Here is a 10,623-nt window from a genome sequence, read left to right on the forward strand (position 1 = left end):
AAAGTCACAAAGGATCTTGAGAGGAAAAAGCACCTTGCAGAAGAATATTGTAAAAACCCTGTTAGTCTCGCATACCTAGGAAATCTGCCAAAGTGGCAAACTTTTGGATGTTATTATATTTGGAAGCATTTTGAGCTAGTATTTTGGTTTGAATATTACACAGTAGAGTTAAAGACTAAACAATCAAATCAACATGATTTTAGAAACATAGAAAACCTACAGCACAATACATGCCCTTCAGCCCACAACGCTGTGCCGAACATGTACTTACTTTAGAAAATACCTAGGGTTAACCATAGCCCTCTATTTTTCTAAGCTCCATATACCAATCCAGGAGTCTCTTAAAAGATCCTATCGTATCCGCTTCCACCACCGTCACTGGCAACCCATTCCACGCACTCACCACTCTCTGTTAAAAAAAACTTACCCCTGACATCTCCTCTGTACCTATTTCCAAGCATCTTAAAACTGTGCCCTCTCGTGTTCGCCATTTCAGCCCTGAGAAAAAGCTTCTGACTATCCACACGATCAATGCCTCTCATCATCTTATACACCTCTATCAGGTCACCCCTTATCCTCCGTCACTCCAAGGAGAAAAGGCCAAGTTCACTCAACCTATTCTCATAAGGCATGCTCCCCAATCCAGGCAACATCCTTGTAAATCTCCTCTGCACCCTTTCTATTGTTTCCACATCCTTCCTGTAGTGAGGCCACCAGAACGGAGCACAGTACTCCAAGTGGGGTCTGACCAGGGTCCTATATCATTGCAATGTTACCGCTTGGCTCTTGAACTCAATCCCACGGTTGATGAAGGCCAATGAACTGTATGCCTTCTTAACCACGGAGTCAACCTGCACAGCAGCTTTGAGAGTCCTATGGACTCGGACACCAAGATCCCTCTGATCCTCCACACTGCCAAGAGTCTTACCATTAATACTATATTCTGCCATTATATTTGACCTGCCAAAATGAACCACCTCACACTTATCTGGGTTGAACTCCATCTGCCATTTCTCAGCCCAGTTTTGCATTCTATCAATGTCCTGCTTTAACCTCTGACAGCCCTCCACACTATCCACAACACTCCCAACCTTTGTGTCATCAGCAAATTTACTAACCCATCCCTCCACTTTCTCATCCAAGTCATTTATAAAATTCATGAAGAGAAGGGGTCCCAAAACAGATCCCTGAGGCACACCACTGGACACCAACCTCCATGCAGAATATGACCCATTTACAACCATTCATTACCTTCTGTGGGCAAGCCAATTCTGGATCCACAAAGCAAGGTCCCCTTGGATCCCATGCCTCCTTACTTTCTCAATAAGCCTTGCTGAAATCCATATATGCTACATCTGCTGCTCTACCTTCATCACTGTGTTTAGTCATATCTCAAAAAATTCAATCAGGCTCATAAGGCACAACCTGCCTTTGACAAAGCCATGCTGACTATTCCTAATCATATTATGCCTCTTCAGATGTTCATAAACCCTGCCTCTCAGTATCTTTTCCATCAACTTGCCAACCACTGAAGTAAGACTCACTGGTCTATAATTTCCTGGGCTATCTCTACTCGCTTTCTTGAATAAGGGAACAACATCCGCAACCTTCCAATCCTCCGGAACCTCTCCCGTCCTCATTGATGATGCAAAGATCATTGCCTGAGGCTCAGCAATCTCCTCCCTCACTTCCCACAGTAGCCTGGGGTACCTCCTGTCCGGTCCTGGTAGCATCCAACTTGCTGCTTTCCAAAAGCTCCAGCACGTCCTCTTTCTTAATGTCTTCATGCTCAAGCTTTTCAATCTGCTGTAAGTCATTCCTACAATCGCCAAGATCATTTTTTGTAGTGAATACTGAAGCAAAGTATTCATTAAGTACCTCTGCTATCTCCTCTGGTTCTATACACACTTTTCCACTGTCACACTTGATTGGTGCTATTCTCTCATGTCTTATCCTCCTGCTATTCACATACTTGTAGAATGCCTTGGGGTTTTCTTTAATCCTGTCCACCAAGGCCTTTTCATGGCCCCTTCTAGCTCTCCTATTTTCATTCTTAAGCTCCTTCCTGCTAGCTTTAAAATTTTCTAGATCTCTATCATTACCTAGTTTTTTTTACCCTTTTGTAAGCTTTTCTTCTTGACAAGATTTTCAACAGCCTTTGTACATCATGGTTCCTGTATCCTACCACCCTTTACCTGACTCATTGGAATGTATCCATGCAGAACGCCATGCAAATATCCCCTGAACATTTACCACATTTCTGCCTTGCATTTCCCTGAGAACATCTGTTCTCAATTTATGCTTTCAAGTTCCTGCCGGATAGCTTCATATTTCCCCTTACTCCAATTAAACACTTTACTAATCTGTCTGCTCCTTTCCCTTTCCAATGCTATGGTAAAGGAGATAAAATTGTGATCACTATCTCCAAAATGCTCTCTCACTGAGAGACCTGACACCTGACCAGGTTCATTTCCCAATACCAGATCAAGTACAGTCTCTCCTCTCGTAGGCTTATCTACATATTGTGTCAGGAAACCTTCCTGAACACACCTAACAAACTCCACCCCGTCTAAACCCCTTGCTCTAGGGAGATGCCAGTCAATATTGGGGAAATAAAAATCTCCCATCAAGACAACCCTGTTAGTCTTGCACTGTTTCAGACTCTGTCTCCCTATCTGCTCCTCGATGTCCCTGTTACTCTTGGGCAGTCTATATAAAAAAAAACACCTGGTAGAGTTATTGATCCCTTCCTGTTTCTAACTTCCACCCGCAGAGACTCAGTAGACAATCTCTCCATGACTTCCTGCTTTTCTGCAACCGTTGCACTATTTCTGATCAGCAGCACCACGCCCCACCTCTTTTGCCTCCCTCCCTGTCCTTTCTGAAACATCTAAAGCCTGGCCCTTAAAGTAACCATTCCTGCCCCTGAGCCATCCAATTCTCTGTAATGGCCACAACATCATAGCTCCAAGTATTGATCCACACTCTAAGCTCATCTGCTTTGTTCATGATGTTCCTTGCATTAAAATAGACACGTCTCAAACTATCAGTCTGAGCGCATCCCTTCTCTATCGTTTGCCTATCCTCCCTCTCACACTGTCTACGAGCTTTCTTGATTTGTGAGCCAACATCTGTCTCTTCAGTTCGGTTCCCATCCCCCAGCAAATCTAGTTTAAACTCTCCCTAATAGCCTTAGCAAACCTCCCTGCCAGGTATTGGTCCCCCTTGGATTCAAGTGCAATCTGTCCATTTTGTGCAGGTCATGCCTGCCCCAAAAGAGGTTCCAATGATCCAGAAATCTGAATCCCTGTCCCCTGCTCCAATCCCTCAGCCACGCATTTATCTTCCACCTCACTCGATTCCTATACCCACTGTCACGTGGCACAGGCAGTAATCCTGGGTTTACTACCTTTAAGTTCCTGCTTCTCAACTTCCTTCCTAACTCCCTGTTGTCTATTTTCAAGACCTCCTCCTTTTTCCTACCTATGTCGTTGGTACCAATATGTACCACGACCTCTGGCTGTTCTCCTTCCTACTTTAGGATATCATGGACGTGATCAGAAACATCCTGGACCCCGGCACCTGGGAGGCAAACTACCATCTGTGCTTCTTTCCTGCATCCACGGAATTGCCTGTCTGACCCCCTAACTATAGAGTCCCCTATCACTGCTGCCATCTTCTTCCTTTCCCTAACATACATTAATCTTCAGTAAATGTGCATCTAAATGAAGACACCCTTGCACTTTCTGATAAATTCTACATTTGGCTCTACAGGGTTACAAATGCAATACATTATGGGTAGTGTTAGGATGATTAATCAAAGAAATGTATAATGTATGCACAGAGGCGATGAATTACTGTAGAAAACAGGCATTTCTGACTCGTGGAGAAAATGGCTTTCAGGTAGTTCTGAGGTTCAGAATCCTCAAGTAAACTGGAGGTTCTACTGTGAATGATCTCTCAGCTGTCGGGCTACTCAACCATTTCCATGTTCAGCCTTTCTCTTGTCTATGACTTGTAATGGCTTTCAACATCCTGACCTTGTACTTCAGTGGTGTTGGCATTGGGAATTGAGAAAGGGTATCATTATACAGTAGGTATGAATGGTGGTAGATATACAACTGGAGCAAAAGAGATTTCTGGACGACCTTTCCTCTGCAAAGGAAAGTAAATAACAATGTGTTGGAGGAATATTGAGAGTGCTATGAGTGGTTAACTGCTGAATGAATCATTGAGTTTGGAGTTCGAGGTCTGGTGTTCACTGATCAGCGGGTCTGGGCTCGACACTGAGGATTGGGGCCCGGTGTTCGCTGATTGCTGGGTCCGGGCTCGACTCTGAGGACCGAGGCATGGTGTTCACTGATCGGTGGGTCTGGGCTTGATGCTGAGAATCGAGGCCTGGTGTTCACTGATCGGTGGGGTCTGGGATCGAGGCTGGGGATCGAGGCCTGGTGTTAGCTGATCGGCGGGCCTGGGCTTGATGCTGAGGATCGAGGCCTGAGGGTTGAACTGTATTGTTGTGCTCTGTTTTATTCTGCTGAACTTTGGCTCTGGAATGTGTGTCAACACTTGCCGGCTGCCCCCCCCCCCCCCCGCACACCCTTGGGTGTGTTGATTTTAAGGCAAATGACACACCTCACCATGTTTTGATGAACACGTGATAAATAATCTTGACTGTTGAATGAAATAATGGAATACTAGAAAAAGAAGCCAATATTTTTTGTGAATGCTGACTTAATTAATGCAGCTAAGTTTAGCAAGTTGGCTTCAATAAGTTGAACTAAACTATTATCAATTCTCATCACTACAGAGTTTCCTTTCTCCTTTGCCCAACCCCAATCTCATGGACCTTTCCTGGACTGGGCCTCCATTTCCTTTTCTCAGATGCACTGATGCATTTCTCAAAGGTCGGGGAGAAGAGAGAACGTGTGAGGACCCACAGCAGGGTCCTGGGTGCTGTTCATCAGTTTTCTCTCCCTTTTGCAATGATGATGCAGGTGTTAAAGGGGACAAAGAAATATCAAATGAATGAATGAAATATAAAAGAGGAGGGAAGAATATCCCACGAGTAATATAATTTTTCTAAACTTGGTCTGCACTGAGTGCAGGATTCCACAGTGAGATTTGTGAGTTTTAACTCCTCCATTAGATTAGGACTTTCTGGCTTTCTTTTGCTGTTTGGGCTGTGTTTCACCTTTCAAGTTTCACATCTCTCAGCATCAGCAAATCTGTGCTCAACCAGGTCAAACTGTGTCACTATTTCTGTTTCAGGTCTGAAGAAGCTGGATCTTGGCAACCTTGAGAAGATTGGCCCTCACCTTGCAGTTGACACAGAAAACAATATCATTGTGAGCTATCGTCCCCATGGCCCGCCAATCCGGTTCAACACCGTGTCAAGCCAGGATCTACGTTACATTTCCAACGAGCTGGATGGAATTAAAGGAGGGAAAGACACAGTGATAGGCATCACCTTATGGTCCCATTTCAGCACCTTCCCGGTAGAAGTGTACATCCGAAGGCTACAGACTATCCGGAGATCCATTCTACAGCTCTTGGGCAGGAATCCAGATACTGTGATTGCAATGAAGACTGCTAATGTCCAGCATCTCCCGGGTGAAGTCAGTCTTTACAACAGCGACTGGTTCTCTCATCAGTTCGATGTGGTGATGAGAAACATGTTCACAGGCATCAATGTGGCATTTGTGGATGCATGGGAAATGACAGTAGCCCACTACCTGCCACATGAACTGCACCCCCAACCAATCATTGTCAAGAATCAAATTGATGTGCTTCTTTCGTATGTCTGTCCTAGAAATAAATAAGTACTTGGATCAAAGCGAAGCAAATCTTGTGATCCTACCATCAGTCTCATCTTCCCTTCTTGCCCCTCTTCTTTTTCCCTGCAAGGACCTCCCTCTCGCCCTCTCCCTCTCTCTCTGTGTGACTGCCCCCCCACCCCCCCACCAACCTGGTCTGCTCATTCCTTACCAATGGCACTTTACCTTGCAGATATAGAAAGTCATGACCTGTCCCATCATCACTTCCCTCACTACATCCAGGCTCCTTCACAGCAGGGATTTGGCTAAATCTCTTCCGGATTGGTCTACTGCGCTTCACGCCCAGAATGTGGCCTCTTTCACACTGGTGAAACTGAGTGTAGACTTACTGATCACGTTGTGGACCACTGGCAATCTGTCCGCAAGCAGCCTTCCTGAGTTTCTGGTTGCATGCCACTGCAGCTCTCTTCCTCACACAAGGGCCTGCCTGTCCTTGACTTTGCTGCAGGGTGGCCAAACACAAATTAGAAGAACAACATCTCCCATTCCACTTAGGTAGCTTATATCCCAATGGGATGGATAAAGAATTTTCCAGTTTTGGATAACCAGCACCTCCCATGCTCTTCTCCCACACACACTCACCTGTCCAGCTAGGTTTCTTCACCCCTTGCATACGTCCTCTCCCCCCACCTGGTTCCACCCATCTCCCACTGGTCTGTCCCTAGAAGTGCCAGTCTTTCCTTTTCCCATACAGTGCCCATGTGCCGGGGTTTAACACGGAGTATCTACTTGCACCTGCTCCTTCCGCAGGTGCGACTTGACTTGCTGAGTTCTTCCCATATTCTGTATTTTTGCTCAAGATTCCAACATCTGCATTCCTTTTTGTTTTCTCTCTAGATTATTTAATTTTTGAATTTCTGACAATGGGATAATAATTAGAATATGATTCAAGCAAAACACTAAGATGAAGAGCACAATAATAAAAAAAACTCAATAAATGCAGAAGATAGCTTGTATGCATTGATATTCCATTCATAAAGTGATGTGAGGCACAGGATTGTCTGTACATAAGGTGACTCTGACCGGGAATGATAAAGTAGTGGTAGTGGGTTAATGGGTGGAGGTGTTGATCAGCCTTACAGTTTTGGGAAAGTCACTGTTTTTAAGTCTGGTGGTCTGGTGATAAGTATGTAGCCTACTCTTTGATAGGACTGGGACAAAGAGTCCATGAATAAAGTGGGTGGGATCCTTCATGATGTTGCTGGGCCTTCCCCAGCACCTTCCTGTATAAACGTCCTTGATGGCATGTAGACTGGTGCCAGAGATGCATTAGGCAGTTTTGCAGAGCCTTCCTGTCCGCCGCAGTGCAGAATCTGTACCATGCAGTGACGCAGCTTGTTAGGGTGCTCCCTACTGCACATCTGTAGAAGGACATGAGTCCAGGTGTTTCTGTCCAGCTCTCTTCCTCAGAAAGTAGAGGCATTAGTGAGCTTTCCTGATTGTGTAGGAGATGTTCCGGGACCATGAGAGACTGTGTTTACAAGTGCTCGCATTTTCCACTGCTGTGCCTCCGATGTAAGGAAGGGTGTGAGTTCTCTTGAAGTCAATAACCATCTTCTTGGTGACATTGAGGAAGAGGTTATATGCCTGGCACCAGGCTTGGAGCTCTTCCACCTCATCTCTATTGGCCATCTTATCGTTGCTGTTGATGAGTGCTGTCCTTGGCGAACTTGACATTGTGATTACTCAGGTGATTGGCCATACGGTTAAGTGTGAGCAGTGAGTACATCAGGGGGCTCAGCACACAGTGCAGGGGGGCACCCATCTGGATGATGGGGAAGGAGGAGCAGTTGTGCATCCTGGCTCTTTGAGGCCTGTTGGTTAGGAAGTCCAACACCCAGTTGCACAGTGGTGTATTTAGACTGAGCAGCAGGAGTTTGTTCACCAAGGTTGGTGGGACAATAGTGTTGAATACCAAACTGAAATCCAGACACAGCATTCTGATACGAGTGTCCTTGTTTACTAGGTGTACCAGGGCCAGGTGCACGACAGATGCGCTGGCATCTGTTGTAGCGTTTCTGTTGGTCAGAATATTGCTGAGTGTCCACTGCGGCAGGAATGGAATTTTTATGTGCCATTACAAAGCACTTCATGATGATTGGCATCCGTGCCATTGAGTGGCGATGACTTAGTTCTGAAGATGTAGAGTTCCTTGATACGGGGATGATGGTGGCTGATTTGAAGCATGTGAGACAGCAGCCTGAATGAGTGAAGTGTGGAAGATGTCCATGAAGACATCAGTGAGTTGGTGGGCGGACGGCCTGAGTATTCGACCTAGGATGTTGTCTAGCCTGGCTTATTTATGGGGTTGACTCTGCAGAAAAAGTGAATTGTCTTTAAAAGTGTAATTTTGAAATGACTTTTTATTTTCTAAATGCTATTTTTATTTTCTAAACAAATAAATTTTAAAATGACTTTATTATGACATTATTCATTGTGATTGCGGTTAAATGCATTTTTGCATGCTGACATATACAGTTGCCTATTTTAAAAGAACCATTACACTGGAGGAATTATTCCCTCTTGTAGAACACCATCACTGTTGCTGGGTGTGGGGCAAATGTGGTATTTGTGGGTACAGGGGGAATGACTGTAGCCCACTACCTGCTGCGCAAGCTGCACTCTTGCACGGTTATTATGAAGAATCAACTGAACGTACTTCATTCATATGCCTGCCTTGCTTAGAAAAAAAAAGAAAACCTTGTTTAACAAAGCTTTTAGGGTTTTTTTTTTGAAGAGCTAACCAAAAGTATTGATGAGGAGGGTAAGGCAGACAACTTTGCTTGACTTTAGCAAGGTCTCTGACAAGGTGCTGCCTGGTAGATTAGTCTGGAAGGTTGGATCCCATGGAATCCAGGGAGACTGAGGTAGATGGATTTAAAATTGCCTCAAAGGTAGGAAGCAGAGGGTGGGGTTTGAAAGTTGTTTCTTAGAATGGAAGCCGCTGACAAGTGGCGTGCCATAGGGGTTGGTGTTGGGACCCTTGATATTTGTTATCTACGTATAAAAATGATTTGGACGCAAGTGCAAGAGTGTTGATCCACTAAGTTTGTGGATGCAACAAGATAAGGAAGTTAAAAACACAAACACGAGGAAATCTGCAGATACTGGAAATTCAAGCAACACACAAAAAAGTTGCTGGTGAATGCAGCAGGCCAGGCAGCATCTCTAGGAAGAGGTACAGTCGACGTTTCGGGCCGAGACCCTTTGTCAGGGCTAACTGAAGGAAGAGCTAGTAAGAGATTTGAAAGTGGGAGGGGGAGGGGGAGATCCAAAATGATAGGAGAAGACAGGAGGGGGAGGGATGGAGCCAAGAGCTGGACAGTTGATTGGCAAAAGGGATATGAGAGGATCATGGGACTGGAGGCCTAGAGAGAAAGAAAAGGGAGAGGAGGAAAAAAAAACAGAGGTGGGCAAGGGGTATAGTGAGAGGGACAGAGGGAGAAAAACGAGAGAGAGAAAAAGAACGTGTGTGTATATAAATAAATAACGGATGGGGTACGAGGGGTTGGTGGGGCGTTAGCGGAAGTTTGAGAAGTTAATGTTCATGCCATCAGGTTGGAGGCTACCCAGGCGGAATATAAGGTGCTGTTCCTCCAACCTGAGTGTGGCTTCATCTTTACAGTAGAGGAGGCCGTGGATAGACATATCAGAATGGGAATGGGACATGGAATTAAAATGTGTGGCCACTGGGAGATCCTGCTTTCTCTGGCGGACAGAGCGTAGGTGTTCAGCGAAATGATCTCCCAGTCTGCGTCGGGTCTTGCCAATATATAGAAGGCCACATCGGGAGCACCGGACGCAGTATACCACCCCAGCCGACTCACAGGTGAAGTGTCACCTCACCTGGAAGGACTGTCTGGGGCCCTGAATGGTGGTGAGGGAGGAAGTGTAAGAGCATGTGTAAGCGGAACAAGTGCCAGGCCAGGCAGCATCTGTAGAAAGAGGTGCAGTCGACATTAATGCAGCAGGCCAGGCAGCATCTGTAGGAAGAGGTGCAGTCGACATTAATGCAGCAGGCCAGGCAGCATCTGTAGGAAGAGGTGCAGTCGTACCCCATCTGTTACTTATTTTTATGCACACATTCTTTCTCTCACTCTCCTTTTTCTCCCTCTGTCCCTCTGAATATACCTCTTGCCCATCCTCTGGGTCCCCCCCCCCTTCCCGGACTTTCTTCCCGGACCTCCTGTCCCATGATCCTCTCGTATCCCCTTTTGCCTATCACCTGTCCAGCTCTTGGCTCCATCCCTCCCCCTCCTGTCTTCTCCTATCATTTTCTCATGATACCTTAGCTATTGCTGGTACAGTCCTCCCCCCTCTTTCCATGCGACACCCATTCAACCACCCATGACAAGGTTACAGATTTTAAAAAAAGCAGGAATTATTGTCAGTAGTCTTAAGTGAGAACTAAGCTGCTGTGTGTAGTTTCAGTCCAGTGAGCTTTGTGGATCGATGGGGGCTAGCTGGAAATGGGAAACTTGTTTCTCTTGCTAACAGCTACTCTCAATCATCCACTTGCCTTCCTGTACATTGATCCTGATTTGAAAAGTCTTCATGCTATAGTAGCAGGCAGGACAATGGGAAAGGGGAAGGGTGCAAAAGTAATGGGTATTTTACTTGCTGTTGCATTGACCTATACAGTATGCTGTCCAAGATGGTGTGGGAGAGGAGTGGATAGACATTGTAGAAACTAAATTATTGGTGGCATTTAAAGAGAAAGTGGATAATCTTTTTGAAGATTGCGAGACTGTGGTCTGTGAGAACTGTTACAAAAGATGAAATGTAA

At 45.5% G+C, this 10,623-nt stretch overlaps 1 protein-coding gene across 4 annotated transcripts in view; it reads left to right on the top strand.

The window, feature by feature from the left end:
- Positions 1 to 8,210, top strand: part of LOC140198930 (NXPE family member 3-like) — a 38,665-nt gene extending 30,455 nt beyond the window's left edge. For all 4 annotated transcript variants that reach the window (XM_072260197.1, XM_072260196.1, XM_072260198.1 and 1 more), the window contains one exon: positions 5,272 to 8,210. In XM_072260197.1, coding sequence (XP_072116298.1) covers positions 5,272 to 5,822 — 551 coding nt within the window. In that variant the 3' untranslated portion in view covers positions 5,823 to 8,210. The remainder of the gene's footprint in view (positions 1 to 5,271) is intronic.
- The last annotated feature ends 2,413 nt before the right edge of the window (positions 8,211 to 10,623 follow it).

Source organism: Mobula birostris, chromosome 6, assembly GCF_030028105.1.
Source record: "Mobula birostris isolate sMobBir1 chromosome 6, sMobBir1.hap1, whole genome shotgun sequence".
Classification (NCBI taxonomy): domain Eukaryota; kingdom Metazoa; phylum Chordata; class Chondrichthyes; order Myliobatiformes; family Myliobatidae; genus Mobula; species Mobula birostris.